Source organism: Sapajus apella, unplaced genomic scaffold (assembly GCF_009761245.1).
Source record: "Sapajus apella isolate SASKATOON/1434 unplaced genomic scaffold, GSC_monkey_1.0 scaffold10, whole genome shotgun sequence".
In the NCBI taxonomy this organism is placed as follows: domain Eukaryota; kingdom Metazoa; phylum Chordata; class Mammalia; order Primates; family Cebidae; genus Sapajus; species Sapajus apella.
In genome coordinates this window covers 11,841,393-11,863,654 of record NW_022436950.1, presented here as the reverse complement: position 1 = coordinate 11,863,654, position 22,262 = coordinate 11,841,393, and the positions used below count along the sequence as shown (strand labels likewise).

General features: G+C 38.1%; 1 protein-coding gene across 5 annotated transcripts in view; it reads left to right on the top strand.

Moving 5' to 3' along the window:
* Nucleotides 1-21,546, top strand: part of DAW1 (dynein assembly factor with WD repeats 1) — a 47,792-nt gene extending 26,246 nt beyond the window's left edge. For all 5 annotated transcript variants that reach the window (XM_032278002.1, XM_032277999.1, XM_032277998.1 and 2 more), the window contains 8 exons: nt 1,450-1,549; nt 2,608-2,715; nt 6,015-6,121; nt 6,991-7,093; nt 7,895-8,009; nt 16,160-16,236; nt 18,708-18,870; nt 21,134-21,546. In XM_032278002.1, coding sequence (XP_032133893.1) covers nt 1,450-1,549; nt 2,608-2,715; nt 6,015-6,121; nt 6,991-7,093; nt 7,895-8,009; nt 16,160-16,236; nt 18,708-18,870; nt 21,134-21,168 — 808 coding nt within the window. In that variant the 3' untranslated portion in view covers nt 21,169-21,546. The remainder of the gene's footprint in view (nt 1-1,449; nt 1,550-2,607; nt 2,716-6,014; nt 6,122-6,990; nt 7,094-7,894; nt 8,010-16,159; nt 16,237-18,707; nt 18,871-21,133) is intronic.
* The last annotated feature ends 716 nt before the right edge of the window (nt 21,547-22,262 follow it).

Genomic DNA, 22,262 nt, shown 5'->3' with positions numbered 1-22,262 from the left:
GATTCAATAAAGTAATTCTCAAACACATTGACATGAGAGATATCTTCTATAATGTGGTGTCCTGTGGATGTAGAGAACAGTTTGTGGTAGAATAGAAATTAGTCAAGAAACAATCGCAACTCAAGACTCATTTTTGAGGGGCAGGAAGGATGAAAAACTGAACTGAAGGAACTGATAAAGAATGTACATAGTAAGATCCCATCTCTACAAAAATAAAAAACTTAGCCAAGGATGGTGATATGTGCCTGTAGTCCCAGTTACTCGGGAGGTTGTAGTGGGAGGATTGCTTGAGCCCCAGAGGTCGAGCTTGCAGTGAGCTGAGATCGCACCATTGAATTCAAGCCTATTATTCTGTCTCAAAAGAAAAAAAAAAAAAAAGGCACAGGGCTTTGAGCTTCTCTTGAACACACATTGGAAGATATCAGCAGTTGAAGTAAAACGCCCAGGGCTGGATGCCAGAGGAGAAAGCCAGGTCAGACACTGTTTGGAAACTTTGGGTTGGTGGGTGGGTGTTTATAGGACAGGCTGCCCTTGGAACATTGACAGAGAGGATGCCACTTTGCTTTAGTCTGAGAGACCACATAAACACCACAGAAATATGAGTGTCCTGGGACAAGGGAGAGAATCAAGGCATCAGTGTTAGTCTGGGGAAATATACATTTCTAGTCTGCTTTAGGATATATGTGTTGAGTCTTGAGATCCGTTACACTTTTGGAAAATGAGCTTGTGCTGTAAATGATTTATGTCAACTCGTCTTGAAGAGTTGGTATAAAAGACAGATGTAAGCCAGGGTTAAAAGAAAGGGTTTTAGTTCCAAGATCAAAGGCCAAACAGGGTCATCTACTCTTACTTGTTGGAGGTTTATGATAGCCCTGCCCCCACCCCCAAGTCAATATGAGAAGCCTCTTAGTTAAAAGTGACTGAGATCTTTATATTTCCTTTCTAAGCCCTCTTACAACTGGAATAATATAGGTATTATTTCCTTAAGAGGACACACACTGTCTAAATTCTCAAAACCTTATTAACCATATTTTTAATGGGATTTATCTTTTTCATTTTTATTTTACATTCAATGTTATCCTTTTCCATCTCCTTATTAACAGAATTGTTCTATGTTTACACAGTTCATACTATACATTATTGATTTTAATTTGTAATTTTCTAAACTAAACCTTTTGCTACATTTATTAAACTAGTTTTAAAAATTGTGATAATCCCAAACAAATATATTTATAACTCTAATATAAAACCTTTCAAATTAAATGTGTTAACTGATACCACTCAAAAATTAGGCCTTTATTTTATTATCCACTGAAATGATTTTAAGATTGCTTATAGTTTTAGAAATGAAGTACATTTTTTACTTATGTATTAATATCGCTTATCTTAGTTCAGTTTATTACATAATGTGTCTTTTTTTAAATAATCCACATTTCTTTTAAATTTTAGTGACAAAATTGCCACTGGGTCCTTTGATAAAACTTGTAAACTCTGGAGTGTAGAGACAGGACAATGTTACCATACCTTCAGGGGCCATAGAGCAGAAATAGTGAGTATTGATTTAGCAATTTATTATTACATTTTATGTATTATAAAAGCTGTGGGTCTACTTTTACAATTTAATTTTTGAATTCTACCTCATGTTTTTAGTCTGCCTATATTTATATGGTGTTGCCTATACAATTTAAAAATTATTCTTCTTAATATCTTGCAGATTCTATAAAGAACTGTGTCTTGCATTGACTAAGTAGACATGTAATATAATACATTTATAAATATAAAAGCCAATCTTCCTTTTTCTTTTTCAATGACTTTTCTTTATTGACTCAATGAGGGTCAATTAAGCTATAAAAACAGCTTTTAAAATAATTTTAGAACTACTATGTGAAGTATTTAGGCTGATGGTTCTCTGTGTATCATTAGAGCTCAAATTTGCATGAATTGTCTTATACTTGGAAACAGCTTTCACTGTTGGGAAGCCCTTGTCCTTAGCCAATTCTGTGACATACCTGATACCAATTAGTGTAATAATTGGCATTCCACAAGAATAAATGATAGCTCTTAAAAATAAGCAGCCTGCTGCTCCTAATGATTAGTAATGCCTTAAATGGTTTTAATCAAAGATTTTAATAGGAAATATTGATCTGATTTCAGTGAATCTCAGAGTTGTGTTGGCCTGTTAATGGGGATCACCCCTTTCCCTCCATTTCCGGCCTTCATTAGGTGGAATGATTCTTTCGATATTTAACTTACTTCACTTGTTGTGCCTTGAAGTTACTCTTAAGTGGATAATACCGAAAGAGAATCCACAAATAGAAGCTATCCACTTTACCAGTGCAGTAGTAGTTTAAAAATAGTAGAGACTTTTAAGGATCAAAGAGAGAAAAAGCTGAAGCCTAGGCTGGGTGCTGTGGGAGAACAAGCAGCCTCTTGTCAAGAGGAGACCTCTGCAGGATTCAGCCTGGGTGTAGCAGGTCACACACGTGGTGTTTTGTACAAAGAATTAAACTGAATCCAGTAAGGTAATTGCATCTGGAAGATTTTCTATGTATAGTTAAAAATTTGAAATCTATCTTCCTAAAATTTGTCCCATTTCGTGTAATTTAGGTGTGTTTATCATTTAACCCTCAAAGCACATTGGTGGCAACTGGAAGTATGGACACAACAGCCAAATTGTGGGACATTCAGAATGGCGAGGAAGTTTTCACCTTAACAGTACGTCAGTAATGCTAACAAGCCTGTTATCTGTGTTCATTCTTATTTGTATTTTTTTAGCCTGTTATCTGTGTTCATTCTTATTTGTATTTTTTTCCCATTTATTTATTTTATTGCATTTTAGGTTTTGCGGTACATGTGAAGAACATGCAAAATTGTTGCATAGGTACACACGTGGCAGTGTGATTTGCTGCCTTCCTCCCCATCACATACATCTGGCATTTCTCCCCTTGCTATCTCTCCTCAGCTCCCCACCCCCCACCGTCCCTCCCCTATTTCCCCCCAACTGACCCCAGTGTGTAGTGCTCCCCTCCCTGTGTCCATGTGTTCTCATTGTTCAACACCCACCTATGAGTGAGAACATGAGGTGTTTGATCTTCTGCTCTTCTGTCAGTTTGCTGAGAATGATGGTTTCCAGGTTCATCCATGTCCCTACAAAGGACACAAACTCATCGTTTTGATGGCTGCATAATATTCCATAGTATATATGTGCCACATTTTCCCTATCCAGTCTATCGTCGATGGGCATTTGGGTTGGTTCCAGGTCTTTGCTATTGTAAACAGTGCTGCAATGAACATTCGTGTGCACGTGTCCTTATAGTAGAATGATTTGTAATCCTTTGGATATATACCCAGTAATGGGATTGCTGGGTCAAATGGAATTTCTATTTCTAGGTCCTTGAGGAATCACCACACTGTCTTCCACAATGGTTGAACTAATTTACACTCCCACCAACAGTGCAAAAGTGTTCCTATTTCTCCGCATCCTCTCCAGCATCTGTTGTCTCCAGATTTTTTAATGATTGCCATTCTAACTGGCGTGAAATGGTATCTCAATGTTGTTTTGATTTGCATTTCTCTGATGACCAGTGATGATGAGCATTTTTTCATATGTTTGTTGGCCTCCATGTGCAGAAAGCAGAAACTGGACCCCTTCCTGACACCTTACACTAAAATTAACTCCAGATGGATTAAAGACTTAAACATAAGACCTAACACCATAAAAACCCTAGAAGAAAATCTAGGCAAAACCATTCAGGACATAGGTGTAGGCAAGGACTTCATGACCAAAACACCAAAAGCATTGACAGCAAAAGCCAAAATAGACAAATGGGACCTAATCAAACTCCACAGCTTCTGCACGGCAAAAGAAACAGTCATTAGAGTGAATTGGCAACCAACAGAATGGGAAAAATTTTTGCAGTTATTTGTATTTTTGTTACAAAATGAGCTCTAAGTTGGTTGTTGTTGAGATACTAGTTTTCAAACTGTAGTGGTGAAAGGCTGTTCCAACTGGTTTGCTGGCTATTCCAAAAGACTTGGGTGGAAGTCCAAAGAGGTTTTTATTTGGACTAACTTCAGTCTGCAAAACACATAAACTGTAGCTTAGAACCCATCACCATCTCTCTGGCTAAGAGGGAAGCAGGTGGAGGCTGGCACTTTTGGAAGAGGCAGAGCTGGAGAACCATGCCAAGAGAGTCCTTAAAGCAATGATGGTGAGCACACTTTCCTCTGCCTGCTGATCTTGGAACCCTCCTGTATCACATAGTCTGAAATGACAGAGGGGCAAGTGACTAGAAGAGAAAAGGCCAAAGGGCACTGCCCACAGAGTGAGTGCTGCAGGGGTGTGCTCTTGTCTGTTGCCACCACACACCCAGCACCTCCCTGCGACCTGCCACTCTCTCCTTCCTCTCACCCCAGCACAAGTGGCCACAACAAAAATAGGGTGACCCTATGTTGTCATCAGCGGGGACAGCTGGATGGGAAATTCAGTTTCCTTGTCCTTTCAAAATTATAAATACATTTTTAAAAACATGATTCTTTTCCTCAGAAAGTTTTTTCTAAGAAAGTTAAAACATGGACTGAGAAAGAAAAAAAAATCACCATTTAAAAATGGCGGTAATGTCTTTTCTTTCTTAAATCTGAGTATCTAGCATTATTAATATAAGTATATTCTTTCTGTTCTCAGTTTTTCCTATTTATTTTTAACTTTTACTCTTTTTTTTTTTTCTAACAGCTGGGTCCTCCAGTATATTTATTTATTTTTAAAACATCATTACTATCTCTCCTTTCAGGCAAATGTTCAGGGAAAGGTCTCTGTTAATGCTGCACTTTCAGCTAACGCGACTCCTTTTACAGAAGTGCCTAATCGCACTCGATGGGATGGGTGCTGCTTGGCACACCTGTCTATGCCAGAAAGTGCATTTGTTTTGCATACTTAGAATTCTAATATTCAACCACATTTCATTTTTGTCCTTTGAAATCAGTCAGAAAAATCAAGTTATAAATCAACTTTTCTAACTCTTTGTGTTATTTAAAAGTATAATTATGGGCTGGGTGTGGAGGCTCACACCTGTAATCCCAGCACTTTGGGAGGCTGAGGCTGGTGGAGGACTTCGAGACCAGCCTGACCAACATGGTGAAACCCTGTCTCTACTACAAATAAAAAACTAGCTGGGCATAGTGGCATGTGCCTGTAATCCTAGCTACTCAGGAGGCTGAGGCAGGAGAATCACTTGAACCTGGGAGGCAGAGGTTGTGGTGAGCCACGATTGCATCACTGCACTCCAACCTGGGTGACAGAGCGAGGCTCTATCTCAAAACCAATCAACCAACAACAACAAAAAGACAAACAAAATATAATTATGTTAATTTACTAAAATAATTAAGGTATCAAGCGATATACATACTCCAACCAGCACCCTCTTATCAAAGTTCCAGAACCTGCTGTAGAGAGGGCTTTCTTCCCATTGTATCACAGTTTGAGTCACTAACACTAGACAGTAACCAGCTGAAAGTCAAGCCAAAGGCAGGAATTTATCAATCTATTTCCCATCAAGTTATCCTAATAATTTCCTTTTTAAAAGTAATCAGTTTTATTTCATACACTGTTTACTTTTGCATACCATCTGTTATTAGCCAGTGGAGTTCACAGCCCTGTAGTATTTCCAAGACAATGTAAAGGAAGCCCTCTAGTTTCCCCAAACACAACAGCTTTCTTTTGTTTTTAATCAACAATATTAAGTTAAATGGACTAGCTGTGTGTAAGTCACTAATTTTTAGCAACCTCACAGAGTTGTGCAGCTATTACCAAAACCTAGTTTTCAAACCTTTCCATCACCCCCAAAAAGAAACCTGTGCCCATGTGCAGACACTCCCCATCCTCACGCCAGCCAACTGCTGACCTCCTTTCCTAGAGCTCGGCCTTCTCCAGCATTTCCTTTTAGACTATGATATTGAAAACTTGCAGAAATTGTTCTATCTAGAGGTGTATCTGACAATATCTGCTCTTTTTCTAGGGACATTCTGCAGAAATCATCTCCTTGTCATTTAACACTTCAGGAGACAGAATCATCACTGGGTCTTTTGATCATACAGTTATAGTGTGGGATGCTGATACAGGAAGGTAATTCTTAGTTCCTAATAATTGTTTTAATCTGGGTCAGGAGGTTCAGAAAACCTCCTTTTATTTATTAGTTTAAGCTAATATCTATTAACTCCGCTTTTGATTCCATAAAAGTAGGACATATTGAAAATGTAAGTTAATTCATTCTTGAAAGATATTTCTGAATTACAAAATATGTGCATTCTTGGAATTCTGAGCAAATAATGACAAACAGCAACATAAGAGGAGAATGTTAGCAATAGTCTGGTTATATAGCTATTATTTATTCCACGGATTACATAATCAAATTTCAATGACTTGTCATTATGTTAGGCATGAATATCATTCATAAATACAACTCTTAGTTAATTTCTCAAATTTAATTTAGTCCAAGAACTTCAATTTCCTTCCTAATGATTTTTGGTCCTAGTTGCTAGGATGTTAATTAAATTAGCATATTTGTGTTGGAAAACTCTGCTCTTGGATTTGTCTGTGGTTTAATAGAGGGGCTAATTATCAGGGGTAAGAAATGACAGAGAAAGAAGGGCCTTTCAGTTACTTGACGTGTAGTTTCCGAGCAACCAAGGGTGCACTCATCTGGTGTAAGAATATTTCTTACTGCCTTTGCTGTTTGTTACCCACTTGTTTTTGAAATGTTGCCTTAAGTAGCATTATTTTGATAGTTTAAAATTTAAGTACATTGCTGTTGAAATGAAATTATTAGTAGCTTCTTTTTGAGCAATAGTAAATCATACTTGTTTTATCAAATGTATTATTTTGTAAAAGCCAAAATTTAGATTAGCTTACACAGATGGGCTTGGCGTCATTATTCATGTGCATATACTGAAGTAAGATATCTTTCACTAGTTTTAATTATTTCTGTGTTGTAGGAAGGTACATACCCTAATTGGTCATTGTGCTGAGATTAGCAGTGCCTTATTCAATTGGGATTGCTCTCTAATATTAACTGGCTCTATGGACAAAACCTGCATGGTAAGCTAAATAAATATGTTTGCTTTGCTTTATATTGTGTCTATACTCTTTACTGTGTCAGCTATCCATTATAACATTAACAAATTTCAAAGGTGATATAAAATGAAGATACTAACTTATAAATAATAATTGGTAATTTTTAAAATTTCAAGTTTTGGATTTTCCACATTTGAAGGAATTACGATGTAGTAAAGCAATTCGAATTGCTTCAAGTATATTAAATATCTTATGTAAGAAGGCATTTTATTTTTATTTAATATCCCACTGTTCACTTATAGAACTTCAATGAGTAGAGTAACCCTCAAAGAGCTTCAAACACAGTGTTTCCTTGTCCCTAAGTTTCTACACTTAAAAAATGGTTGCTAAGAGATTATAGCATGGAATTATCGTTTGATTATCTAATGAATATATTATAATCTTATAATGTACTTTTCATTTTCTTACATTGTAGTTTTATATCAAGCTTGTAATTATTTGATGTCCTTCCTATAAAAAGAGCACAACTCTTTACCAACCAGTAAAGCATACACATTGAGATATTTTTTCTTTCTTCAATGTAGTGGCAGATTTTAAATGTCTGGCTTTGGTTTTCTCTGTGACCAAGGTGTGCCTTGCTTGATGGTTGGCTGTGGTCTCTGGTCGTGAATCAAAGGAAATATAACTGAACATGCCAGAATTACACAAGTGATTTTTGCACAGTTACTTAACCAGCCATCAGCATGTCATGAAGACCGCTGGCCATCTTCACCCTTTAGACGGAAAGTCATAGTCTTTTTTGTTTTTTGTTTCTTTTATTTGTAGCTGTGGGATGCTACAAATGGAAAATGTATGGCAACCTTAACAGGCCATGAAGATGAAATACTAGACAGCTGCTTTGATTACACTGGCAAGCTTATTGCAACTGCTTCAGCCGATGGTAGGTGATCTGTTCATACTTTTAATTTTTGGAGCGATTTATGCTTTGCTTGATAACCATGCATGGTTCTGCACTATAGGTCATTTCTTTGATGACCAGCTATGATAAAACCATGTCTCATCTCTATGGTGACCAAGTATGTCATTATCGTATGTCTGTATCATATAGCTGATAAGCACATGTAATGTTATACAATGTCTGTGTCACCTCCTAGATAATAAGGTATATGAGGTATTTGTCATCTTCTTAATATCTGTGTATAGTGCTATATTCTGGGTTATCTCCCTGATTATGTATGATGTTACCCTGTGTTGGCCTTTGTCAACTTGATTGCCATCAATAGTGCTATAATCTCCTTTATAACCACGTGTGCCATACCACATCTTCGTGATAAGCATACATGATGCTATGCTGTACCTTATATCTTTGATTACCACTTGTGATTCTTCACATCATCTTATTGATAACCATCTATGGTGCTATCCTAGGTGTGCTTCAATTCTGTGATGGTCACATGTGATACTACACTATACCTGTCATCTCCCTGTTGCCCGCATGTGACTTGATATTGTGTCTGTCTCATCCCCTAAGGATCATGTTTATTTCTACATTGCACCTGCATCATCTCTTTGAAAGTTGCATATTATGCTACACTGTGTTTTCATCTATTCCTTTAAAACCACATTTGATGCTGGGCCATAGCTGCATCATATCCTTGATAATCATATATGATGTAAAACCATGAGTCACCTTGCTGACAAATACGTATGATACGAACACTATGTCCACATCATCTCATTGAAGCCACATGCAATGCTATACAATGTCTTTATTATCTCAGTGACAACCATCTGTATTGATGTACTATGCATGCGTTATGTCCTGGTTAACATTTTATAATACTGAACAACAAGTCACTTCCATGGCAACCATGTATGATGTTATATTATGTGTCATCTCTTTGACAACTATATGTCATGATTTATTGTGTCTGTGCTATTTCCCTGGCAAATATTTATGATGCTACCCTATGTCTGCAGCATATTCCTGACAAACGTGTTAACACTATACAATTTATATATTATCTCACTGACAATTTCTTATTTTACACTAAACTATGTCTATACCATGTCCTTGATAACCGCATGGTACTGTACTATGTCTCCCTCATCCTGTGTCTCCATGGCAAGCATATATGATGCTATGCTAAGAGTATGTCATATCATGACATCACATACCATCCACGATGTGTGATAACATAGGCATCACTTCATAGTTTGTAGAAGTATGAACTATGCATTGTCTTCCTGAAGACAACAGATGGTGCTAACCTACATCAATAAACCTAAACCTGATGACCATATATGAAGCTACAGCAAGTTTATGTTATCTCTCTGATGACCACATATGATGCTATGTTGTATCTATGTCATGGATCTGACTATTGTGTTTTAATTTACACTGTATCTGTTATCCTCTTTATAAGAATGTAAGATACTATACTATATCTTTAATTATTTATAACCATGTATAATATGGAGAATCGAGTCAGTGGTGTAATTCAGTCCAAGTCTGAAAACCTAAAAACTTGGGGGACCAGTGGTGTAACTCTTAGTCTGAGGCCCAAAACTTGAGAGAACTAAGGAGGGCACTAGTGTCAGTCTCAGAGTCCGGGGATCTGAGAAGCAGGAGCTCTGATGACTGAGGGTCAGAGAAGATGGATGTCCCAGCTCCAGAAGAGAGGGGAATTTCATCCTTCCTCTACCTTTTGTTGTATCTGGGTCCTCAATGGATTGGATGATGCCTACCCACATTGGTGAGGGTGGCTCTTTTTTACTCAGTCAAACACCCTCACAGACACACCCAGAAATAATGTTTTACCACCTTCCTGGGTAACCCTTAACACAGTCAAGTCGACATATACAATTAACCATCAAAATGCCACACTGTGTCTGTGTATATCCTGTAACCTACATCACTACACTAAATCTGCATCACCTCCCTGTTATGATGTTCCTGGGGCATCCTAAAACATGTGTTATGCCTACATTATTCTTTGGTAGTCATATATGATGTTGTACTATGGTAATTTCCTTGATGATTATGTATGATGCTATATATATGCATCAAGGCCAGGCATGGTGGCTCATGCTTGTAATTTCAACACTTTGGGAGGCCAAGGGGGGAAGATCACTTGAGGCCAGGAATTTGAGACCAGCCTGGGCAGCATAGTGAGACCCCATCCCTACAAAACATTAAAACAAAAATTAGCTAAGTGTGGTGGCATGCACCTGTAGACCTAACTACTCAGTAAGCTGAGGAAAGTCACTTGAGCCCAGAAGTTCAAAGTTGCAGTGGACTATGATTATGCCACTATACTTCAGTCTGAGTGACAGAGTGAGACCCTGTCTCCTTGATGAATCTATTCATTGATGAACACACACACCCCTCATATTCTAAACAGCCATATGTGGTGTTACATTATTTGAAATACATTGGAAATTATGTGTGATGTTGCCGTATTACTATATCACCCCTTTGACAACCCTATAAGATGCTTTATAATATGTTACTTTATACTATTTCTGCATTATATTCATGCTAACCATTTATTACACTAGCCTACAATTCATCTCCAGGACAAACATATATGATACTACACTATGTCTGTACCATTTGGAAAACAGGGCATGATGATGCAGTATTTTTGTGTTACTTCCCTGACTACTATTTATGATGCTGCAATATGTCTGCCTCATTTTCATGATAAGCACTTGTGACATTACAACATCTCTGTGTCAAATCCATGGTATCCTCATATGACACAAAAGTATAATATATATTTACATGTTGTTGTATATTATATATTACATGTAAAATAATATATAAATCACATGTATATGTAATAAAATTACATGTAATATATAATATGTAATTACATATAATATATAATATATAATCATGTCGTCACCCAGATACTTTTTTTTTTACTCTTTTTTCTGCATCTGATCATTCATGAGACCCTGATGTCTTGTATGATACTATGCTATAGTGTCATCTCCCTGATAATGTATGACACCACCCTATATCTGCATTATCTCTCTGACAACCTAAGCAAGCTTATACTATTTTTGGGCCATATACTTGACAGTTGCATATGAAGCTATACTGTGTCTCATCATCTTCTTGACAATGGATAAAACTATACTATACTTGCATATATTTTATAATCATGTATAATTATATACACAAACATAAAAATTACATTCTGAGATACTGGGAATTAGGACTTCAACATATGAATTTTAAAAAGACACAATTCAGCACATAATAGCACATATGACATACTATGTGTTTGCTTCTTCTGCCTGGAGAATGCCTATAATTTTATGTTTTTATCATCTTCTTGAAACCACTTAAATTACACTGTAACTTCATCATACCCTTTACAAAGGGCTGTGCTATATCTTATTGGTGACATGTCCTTGTTATTTAAGGATGATGCTACAATATATTTACTTTGTTTCCCTGATGATCATTTCATTTGTTAGCACGTGTTTTCATCCTCTACTCGGCAACAACTTATAATTCTCCACTATGTCCGTGTCATTGCCTTGATAACCAAATGTACTCTTTCTGTATCGTCTTTCTGACTACCACATATGACACAGTATAACGTGTGATATCCCTGATAGCCACATGTGATGCTATCTTATCTCTTACCTCTTTGTAGGGCCTTTACGAGATTGCACTATGTCTACATCATCTCCCTTATGGCTACAAATGGCAGCTACATTACATGTGTGCTGTCTCCCTGACCACATATGCCCCTACACTGTCTGATTCATCTTTCTCATAACCATATATTTTTCTTCACTATGTGTATATCCCTTTGTGTTTGCTTCTGTGCTGTGTCTATGTGTGTCTGTATGTATACTGTACATGATGCTCTGCTCTACTATGCCATACCATACCATACCATACTATGTGTGCACATTGTCCTTTTTGGAACCAAGTATAATGTTACATTATGCCTCATCTCCCTGGTCAACATGTAGAATGCCATGCTAAGTCTATGTCATCTTCTTTTTCTGTTTTCCTTTGAGATGGAGTCTCACTCTGTTGCCCAGGCTGGAGTGCAGAGGCACGATCTTGGCTCACTGCAACCTCTGCCTCTTGGGTGCAGGCAGTTCTCCCACCTCAGCCTCCCGAGTTATGTCACATTCTTGGTAATCATGTTTGATGTTATCCTGTGTGTTATCTCCCTGATCACTGGATGTAATGCTAAACTATGCCTGTGTCATCTGCTGTCACCAATATGTTATGCTACATACTATGTTCCTTATCTTCTTGATGATCATGCATGATGCTGCACTATTATATCTGTTTCATATCATTGGAGGCCTGTACATTGCTACACTTTGTCTTTGTCATCTCAGTGACGACCACCTGTTGTGCTTCATTTGTATTCTTCATTTCCTTGAAAATTAAAATGTTTTCCTATGTCTCTGTCACCTTGTTGAAAACCATACATAAACTATACTGCTTTCATCCCCTACCTGTTAATCATGTAGGATGGTATATACTGACTTACCTCCTTAATCATCATATAAAAAGCTGCCATGTGTCTGCAGTGATACTTATGACAATTGTGGATTGTGTTCTCATATGTTTGCATCTATATGTCCTAGACAACTGTGTGTGCTACAATATCACTCCAATTCTCTTTGGAAAACATATGTGATGCCACATTTTAGGTCCTATCACTGATGATCATGTTTGATGCCCCAAGATATCTGCGTCATCTCTGACAGCTGTGTGTTGTACAATAGTATCACTGCTTATAGCATCATAAATGCTACAAAGGAGCTTGTAACATTTGACAAGCATGTATATTGCTAAACTATTTCTCTGTCATTTCCTTTACAATCACAGTCATGCATGAGCCTGTACTATATCTGAATCATCTCATAGATAACAAAGTGACTTTCAATTTTAGGATTCATCTTTCAGAATGACGCATGAGAAGATCATCTTGATTACCATTTGTGACACTATCCTTTGTTTGGGTCTTGATATCACCACATATTGTGTTAAAACACAACTGCGTAATACTCTTCATATCCCCATGTGATGTTATGCTATGTGTACCTCATTTCCTTAATAACTACAGATGATATTATACTAAATTATCTCCTTTATAACTGTGTGCTATACCTCTCTATTTTTGAGTCATCACCTTGAAAACCACATGTGACATTATACTGTGTCTGTTTCATCATGTTGAAAACCATGAATAATGTTTTTCTTCTTGGTAATATGATGCCTGTTATTTATATGGACCAGCTCCTTTGTGACATTTATGATGCCATAATATAGGTTATTTGCATGAGGAAATCATCACATCACATTGTACAGCTTGAATATATATAATTTTTATTTGTCAATAATAAAAATGTAAAAAAAGTACTTATAAGAAAACTTTTTTAAAACAGCAGTTGTCCTTTTTTATTCAATTAATAATTGTATAATTTTATTCCCTGTATGCCTCAAAATCTCTTACAAAGGTTATATTTGCTGAGTAGACAAACTCAAAGTTGTAGAACTTAGATATGTGATTTGCTGGCTGAGGGATTATGAGCAAGGTTTTTATTTTTACTTATTAATTTTTAATTTTACTTTAAGTTCTAGGATACATGTGCAGAATGTGCAGGTTTGTTGCTTAGGTACACGTGCCGTCATGGTTTGCTGCACTTATCAACCCATCATCTAGGTTTTAAGCACCACATGCATTAGGAATTTGTCCTAATGCTCTCCCTCCCTTTGCCTTCCACTACTGGACAGGCCCTGGTGTGTGATGTTCCCTTTCCTGTGTCCATGTGTTCTCATTATTCAAGTCCCACTTATGAGTGAGAACATGCAGTGCTTGATTATCTGTCCTGTGTTAGTTTGCCGAGAATGATGGCTTCCAGCTTCATCTATGTCCATGCAGAAAACATGAACTCATTCTTTTTTATGACTGCAAGGAAATTCTTGTATAAAAAAGTTCTGGTAAAGACAGAAACACCTTGTGACTAACATACTTTTAAGTAGTCACATATCCTTATGTTATAATCAGGTGTAGAATTTCATTGGTGATGTATTGTAATTATACAGTATTTCATTGTCTCTCTTCAAAATTACATTTGCAGGCTTGCTGTCTTACTCACTAGGACTTTTCAAAGGTGATCCCTTGCTCATGCATATAAGTCTTCCTTATACCCTAGAATGAAAATATCCTGAGGCTGGAGAATTTTATTTTTTAAAATAACTATTTACTTTTTTTTTTGTCTTCTTACAGGTACTGGCTTTTAATAATCATACCTTAACTGTGTAATTAGTCCACCCTTTTAATTTTAAATATCATTCTCATTGATAGAAAGACTTACTCAATGATATGTACTAAAATATCTACTTTGTGCCAGGAACTGTTTTAGGAATATGGGATATTTCAGTGAGCAAAAGAGATAGAAATCCCTGCTTTTGTGAAGTTACGTTGTGAAGGGGGAGGCAGACCATGTGTAATGCCATACTCGTGTCTCAATTCTAGTTTTGTTTTCTCTATAATCTGTCATTTGCTCTGGCCGTGGTGATTCTATTCTTCCTTTGTTTAATAAAACATTACTTTGAAATATCTTTTTTTTTCTTTTCTCATGTTTTGTAAACCTTTTCTCATTCTGTGTTTCCTAGAAAGTCTTGATTCTTAGAAAAATCTTTTTAAATTTATCTCTGGTCTTTGCTCCTAATTCCCTTCTTAAAATTTAGATCTCATCCAATAGTTACCTGTGCAGCAACATCTATGTGTGTGTGTGTATATATATATGTATATATATAAATATATGTATATGTATACCCTTTTTTTTTTCTTCGTTGGAATTATTCTCAAGGCTGATTTTTTTTTTGTTTCTTTAGTTGTATTCCTATCTGTAAAAAAATTACAGTGTTGCCAGCCATATTATTTCTGAGTTTTCTGAAGTTTAGAAATATAGTTATATAAAATTTAGAGTATAGATCTATGCAGGACATTCTCTTTCATGTTATTGACTCTGAAAACAAATTGGCCACTTCCCTTTAAGGCTTTTGAAATGTTCAAATAAATTTCAAGTTATATATTTTTAAATCACTTTAATTCTAAAATAGCAAGTTTTATTTTGTGTACTTCCTTGTGAAGTTGACATTGTGAGAAAGGCAAGTAAATAATTTGTTAAGATATTTTACTTGTCTCTGGATGTAAATCAAGTACCTACAATTTTGTGTCCTTGCTATATTTGAATAGTATGTAATGCTATAATTAGAGATTTAAAAAAGCAGCCTTCATCTGGCAAAGCAAATTGTAACTTTTCTTCCAACACAAATTTTACTATTCAATTTTTTCTCTTTCTTTTTTTAAATTTATTTTCTTTTATTGCATTTTAGGTTTTGGGGTATTCATCCTTTACTTCTAAGGAAATGTCCATAGTACTTATTCCATCAATTTCTCTATCCATCATCCATCCATCTACCCGTCTGTCCATCCATCCATCCACACATCCGTCCGTCCATCCGTCCATCCATCCAACAGCTATTTATTGAATGGCTACTATATGTTTGGCACTTTTGGCTGCTGGAGGCAGAGGAGGAACAAAGCATTCTATTAGCTTTTTCTGTGGAAAAGGGTTTTTGGAGCCTGTTCTTTACCTGTTGAGTAGCGGCCGATACTCCTTCTTGGGATGTTCCTTGTGCACCTCACAGAAACTCAGACTCACACCTGGTGTATTATGCTGGTCTTGCTGCGTATTTCATCACTTGCCTCTCGAAACTTGCTTTAATTCTTCTTTTTCTCTTAAAGTTTTTCTTTCTGGATTCCTGTTTCTTACTCTCTTTTCTACCTTGGAATGTACTATTTCTTCTAATAAGCTCAGGGCTAGAGAGAAGCTTCCTTTCACCCTCTCCTGCAATAGGACCAGCTGGCATTTAGAATACTAACTATCTGGCTCTCACCACAGGCAAGAAGACTAACTTATCACAGAGCTTATGTGTCAGAGGGATAGATATTTATACAATGCAAGGTCTTTTATCCAAAGTTCTGTATTTAACATGAATTTATATGTATCCCCACCCCTCTCAAAAAGGAACAGCAAGAATTTTCAGTGCAGCCACAAGAAAATGCATTGCCAAACTGGAAGGCCATGAAGGCGATATTTCAAAAGTGAGTTACTTTCTCATTTGGAAAAGTGTATTTACTTTAAAAAAATAAAGAGCAAGGCCTGGGTGCAGTGCCTCACTCATATAATCCCAGCACTTTGGGAGGGAGTGGTGAGAAGATTGGTTGAGGCCAGGAGTTCAAGACCAGCCTGGACAATATAGGGATACCCCATCTCTATAAAAAACAAAAAAGTTAGCTGCACATGGTGTTGTGCACCTGTAGTCCCACCTACTCTAGAGGCTGAGGCAGGAGGATTGCTTGAGCCCAGGAGGTCAAGGCTGCAGTCAGCTGTGATTGCACCACTACATTCCAGCCTGGGTAACAAAGCAAACCTTATAAAAAAAAAAAAAAAAGAGCATGCTTAGTGTAAGTAGGTCTATTGGAACTGAAGTAAGTACTAAGGTTTGTTCAGTTGTCTCATTTTTTTCTAGAAATCACTTACCTAAAGACTTTAATTTTAACTGTGTCCTCAAGCTTAGAATAATAAATGATTTTGAAAACCTCTTGAAAAGTATGGAACAGCATTCTCCTCTGTCAGCAAAAGATTTAGTTAGCTGAAAATATTTAATACACTAATTTAAGGAGTGTGTAAAGTGCTTTTCCTGGTTCTGGCAAACACATACATTTATATTGGGCAAAAAATATGCTGTGTAGCAAGTATCAAGTGCTCTGTAAATTAGATGCAATTGAGGAAGTAGTTTCTGAAAACATTTAACACCTAAAGTATAAAATTATCCATTTTGGAACTACAAAGCTGTATCTTAGGATTTTGTATAAACTTCCCCCAAAAGATCATTCACAGAGCAGGCCTACCCAGTCAGCAGTCTGAAGTTTAGATGTGTCATCAGAACTTCATAGAGAAGGCTAGGACTTGGTGGCTCTCACCTCCCACCTCAGCACAATCCTTGGTTTCCTGTCTGAGGTCAGATTTGTTCTTGCTTTATAAAACATCAGCTTAATGACTTTAGGTTTCTGAAGGCTCCATCTAGACCCTGGAACTCTGCCCCATGCTGTACTCTTGGGCTTCCTGCCTCTGAACCTACTGCTGGTGGTCATTGCTCTCTGGCTGGTCAGTGGTGGTCTCCAGGGCATGCACACCATGGCGTCTTCATAAGCTGGGAGGCTTATGGATGGCAGGAGGGGATGGAAAAGTGGGGTGGGGCAAGTAGGATGAGGAGGAAGCCCGGCCCACATTTCTGAGTGTCTGGCTAGGTAGCTATTGATACGTCTGGGGTGTCCCCTCCAGAAGTACATGTCTATTTTCACGAATGACTGAATATAAATAATTCTCTAGTGCTATTTTCTTAAATTTTATGCTTTTTAAGTGAACATATTACTTACTGAATTGGCATCTGGTAAGGGCATTTCTATGGGGTGCAAAGCTAAAGTATTCACTCAGTCAGCAAACACGTTTAGAGAGTGTTCTGTGTGCTGGGCATTGTACAGCCCCTGGTAACACTGTGATAAAACAGATATGGCCCTGCCCTCCTCAAACCTTCAGTCGTCGAGGAGATGGCCTGAATCACTATCTTCTGGTGATTAGAGAGGGATGTAAGCGTGATGCCCAAAGGAATGCAGGACTAACACGTTCCTTTGAGGGTCACTCAGATACTACTTGGCAGCACCTGGCACATGGGAGGCACAGAAGCATATTTATGGAAATGCTATACTTGGGGTGGCAGTAGATGAGAGCATCCTTTCTTACAGGTTCTGACATTCACTTATTCTTTGGCACAGATTAGAGAAGAATCTGTGTGCTTTTTTTTTTTTTTTTTTTTTTTTTTGAGATGGAGTGTTGCTCCATCACCCTGGCTGGAGTATAGTGGTGCGATCTCGGCTCATTGTGACCTCCACTTCCTGCGTTCGAGCACTTCTCCTGCCTCAGCCTCCAGAGTAGCTGTGACTGCAGGCACACACCACCATGCCTGGCTAATTTTCGGATCTGTAGTAGGATGGGGTTTTATCATGTTGGCCAGGCTGGTCTTGAACTCCTGATCTCAGGAGTTCAACATCTGCCTACCTGGGCCTCCCAAAGTGCTGGGATTACAGGCCTGAGCCACTGCTCCCAGCCTGGATCTGTATGCTTTTGACCACAAAGATGACACCAGTGTTTGGCTATGAGGGAACCTGACTCGTGTGGACTTCATCTGCCCCAGGGCCCTTCTTCTTCGCATGGAGAGGGCATCGTGCATCTTTAGAAAGAAGCTGGGTGGGGAATATTTAAATTATGAGGATGCTTTGGTCTTTATTCTTACAAATGTGAGGAGTAGACAGTTAAATTTTCTCTCTGGATTTTAATTTCCATGTATTAGTCCCTGAAATATATTTTTTCCATCATGAAGAAATGGTTCTATGCAAGAATAAATACCAAGACTAGGAAGCTGACGTGCTTAGTAATGCTCCCTTTTTGCTGGTAAAAAATATATTTGGAACCATTACACAAAGCTGTGATCAATTTTCTTTCTCTTTTGCAGATTTCTTTCAACCCTCAAGGGAACCGTCTTCTAACTGGCAGCTCTGACAAAACGGCTAGAATCTGGGATGCTCAGACTGGCCAGTGCCTCCAGGTTCTTGAGGGGCACACGGATGAAATCTTTTCATGTGCTTTCAACTATACAGGCAACATAGTCATTACAGGTATGGAAGACATCAATACCAAGATGTATTTTTTCTTAATTGGCTGTTAGAGTTCCCAAGCTTAATACTAAAAAGAGCTTATCCCCATCCCCTACCTCTTTTCTGGGGTCACTAGCTCATCTTGGCCTGCCCTCATACTTTCATTATTTAACTTTAGTTTTATTAGGACCTGCAGGAGTAAGCTCTGCCGCTGACTGTAGTAGGGCTTTGTGAACTTTGAATTTTGTTTGCGCTAGATAAGGTAACAGTTGGATAGCCTGCCTTACTGGTCACTGAATTTCCCCAGTTGTTGTCTTGTCAGCTGGGGCTTAACATTTAGTCAGCCAGGCACATCGGCTCATGCTAACAGTCTCCATGCTTTGAGAGGCTGAGGCAGAAAGAATGCTTCAGGCCGGCCTGGGCAACATAATGAGACCCTGTCTCTACAAAAAATAGAGCATTAGCTGGGCATGGTGGCATGTACTTGTAGTCCCAGCTACTCAGGAGGCTGAGGCTGGAGGATCAGTTGAGTCAAGGAGTCGGAGGCTTCAGTGAGCTATGATCATGCCACTGCACTCCAGTCTGGGTGACAGAGTAAGATCCTGTCACAAGAAAAAAAATTCAGTTTATGTCAGTCAGTGTTAGCAACCAAAACAAGTCAGGATCAAAATTCTCCCCAGTTGGCTCTCCAGCCCATTAGAGATTTAGGCTTTGAGTAGAGTCGTTTTCTCTTCAGTTGTCCCCTGCTAAAGCACTAATGTTTGGGGGGAGAAGAGCATTCTGATCTTATGATCTTCAAAATCTTTGCGATTATGATTTTCTAGTGTTAACTAAGATGTAGGTACTTCAAAAGCACTGGGAAAATAAGCCATAGATTTTTATTGTGAACACAATATCAAATGGGGCTATGATAGAGAGCACAGGGCGCCTGCAGGGAGTGAGAAAGAAGGAAGACCAGCCTTTCCTGGTCCAAATGGCCTCATGTGAGGCTGGCTCTGCAGTACTGCTTCCCTCAACCAGTTTTCACGGAAGACCCTGGAGAGTTTAGGGAAAGAATACTAGTTGTTATGCCTTGTTTTGGTGCTGGCACATCAATTGCTGAGCGCTTCTAAAATACTACTGATTAATTTAATGCATCCCAAAGAACCAAGTGCTTAACATTGGCTCACTAGACAACAGCTTATTAGAATGGTGTGACGCTCCTGTATTGCCATCGATAAAGCAATCACTTTATTGGAAAGAACCTACTCTATTTTCTGAGTAGACCCCAGTGTGATTAACTGTGGGCATTTTGTAGTGGGTTGCCAGAGGCTGGGTTTAGAATCACAGAGTAGATGGCAGAAAAGTAGCTGTCATGGTCTTTACATTTTTTGAAATGTGAAGTGTCGTTTTGTGGGATATGTTTTTAAATTTTTTTTTTATGAATTATTGTTGGGAAGTTGCTTAGCTCACCAACTGAGCTAACTGGCTGCCCAACGGGATATGATTTTTATAGGCTTTCCTAGTTCCTAAGGTACTCACACTTCTTATATTGATGTTATGTGCCTGGTTCCTGAAGGTGAGAAAAAACTCCTAAAATTTTGAAATGTTCCAAAGTGATATGTCTTGCCTCCTCCTAGGCTTATCACCCAAACCTGGAGATTTTCAAAGTCAGGCCAGGCAAGGTGACTCACACCTGTAGTCCCAGCGCTGTGGGAGGCTGAGGCAGGTGCATCACCTGAGGTCAGGAGTTCGAGACCAGCCTGACCAATATGATGAAACCCCATCTCTACTAAAAATACAAAAATTAGCCAAGCGTGGTGGTATGCACCTGTAGTCCCATCTACTGGGGAGGCTGAAACAGGAGAATTGCTTGAACCTGGGAGGCAGAGGTTGCAGTGAGCTGAGATTGTGACACTGCATTCTAGCTTGGGCGACAGAGTGAGACTCTGTCTCAAAAAAAGTCACTGTACTTCCACTGGGTGGGGATGTTTGAGGGGAGGGCAGAGGGGATGACTGAGGTGGCTTCCTTCTTAGGTTCTCTTTCATTCTAAGAAGCCATGAATCTTGCTAGTGTGAGCAGGATGTGTGCCTGCTTAATTTACAACTAGCTGGTATCATGAAAAACAAAATTACTACTTCAAAAATGCTTGATCTGCTCAAAGACTCTGCAGCTAGCCACGGAGAACCTAGCCCATTTAACACATTGCTAATTGCCAAAGACCAGAAAATGTCAACTTGTAGAAAGGGAGAATGAGGTGAATGAAATGAAGAAAATATAACTCTGTGAAATCTGTTTTATTAGGGAGCAAGGATAATACCTGTAGGATATGGCGTTGACTGAAGGAAGCTGGTCAGTGAGCAACCTTCCTAGCAACGGTAATCAAGAACTTGAGCTTCATAAACAGCAGCTCTTTTAATATTTCTTATGCTTTCTCTTTTTCTGCATGTCAGTTATTTATACCACTGTCCTTTATTTCACGGATACGACCATTAAACATGACAAAGTTATGTCACTCCTATGTCATTATTTGATAGAGATGGAAGGACACAGCGTAATGTTTGGCTAATGCCACCAGTTATTTCATTTGTGTTTGTTTTTTTAAAAAAGGATTATGATACTGATAAAGGAAACCAGAGTGATTAACAACGTGTCTCCTGGATTCTACTTTGAAGCCTATTGTAATAATTTCTGTTGAATAAAGTGTTTGGAGGAAATTCCTTGTCCATTGTACATCTGTATTTATGATGTATATTTTTAAGGTGAAGTAAGGGAAATAATGTGGATCTTATTTAATAGTGAATATCTTCTGTGTTGATACATTGAAAAAAATGTTGGCAGGCTTATTTCTAAGGAAAAGTTAAATGTTAAAAGTTAAAAGTGGCTTACACCTGTAATCCCAGTGCCTTGGGAGGCCCAGGCAGTTGGATCACTTGAGGTTAGAAGTTTGAACCAGCCTGGCCAATAGGGTGAAACCCCTTCTCTACTAAAAAAAGAAAATTAGGTGGGCATGGTGGCGGGTGCCTGTAATCACAGCTACTCAGGAGGCTGAGGCAGGAGAATTGCTTGAACCCAGGAGGCAGGAGGTAGAGGTTGCAGTGAGCTGAGACTGAGCCACTACACTTCAGGCTAGGTGACAGAGTGAGACTCCGTCTCACACACACACACACACAATAAATAAATAAAATCTGGATGGAAAACTATTGAAGTGTGAGAGAAAATGATCAAATGCCAACCTGAGTACTGCTGAAATATTTTTAAATGTTTTTTAAGATCTTGGTTTGTGCAAAGGTGCCCAAATGCATATTAAAATTAATGTTAAAAGAACAGCACAAGCTGCAATTAATGAGGCTTGAATCTGAAGTGACAGAATGCCTGATAATCTTATAAAAAATTTTTTAAAATCTTCATTGAGATGTAATCGATATATAAA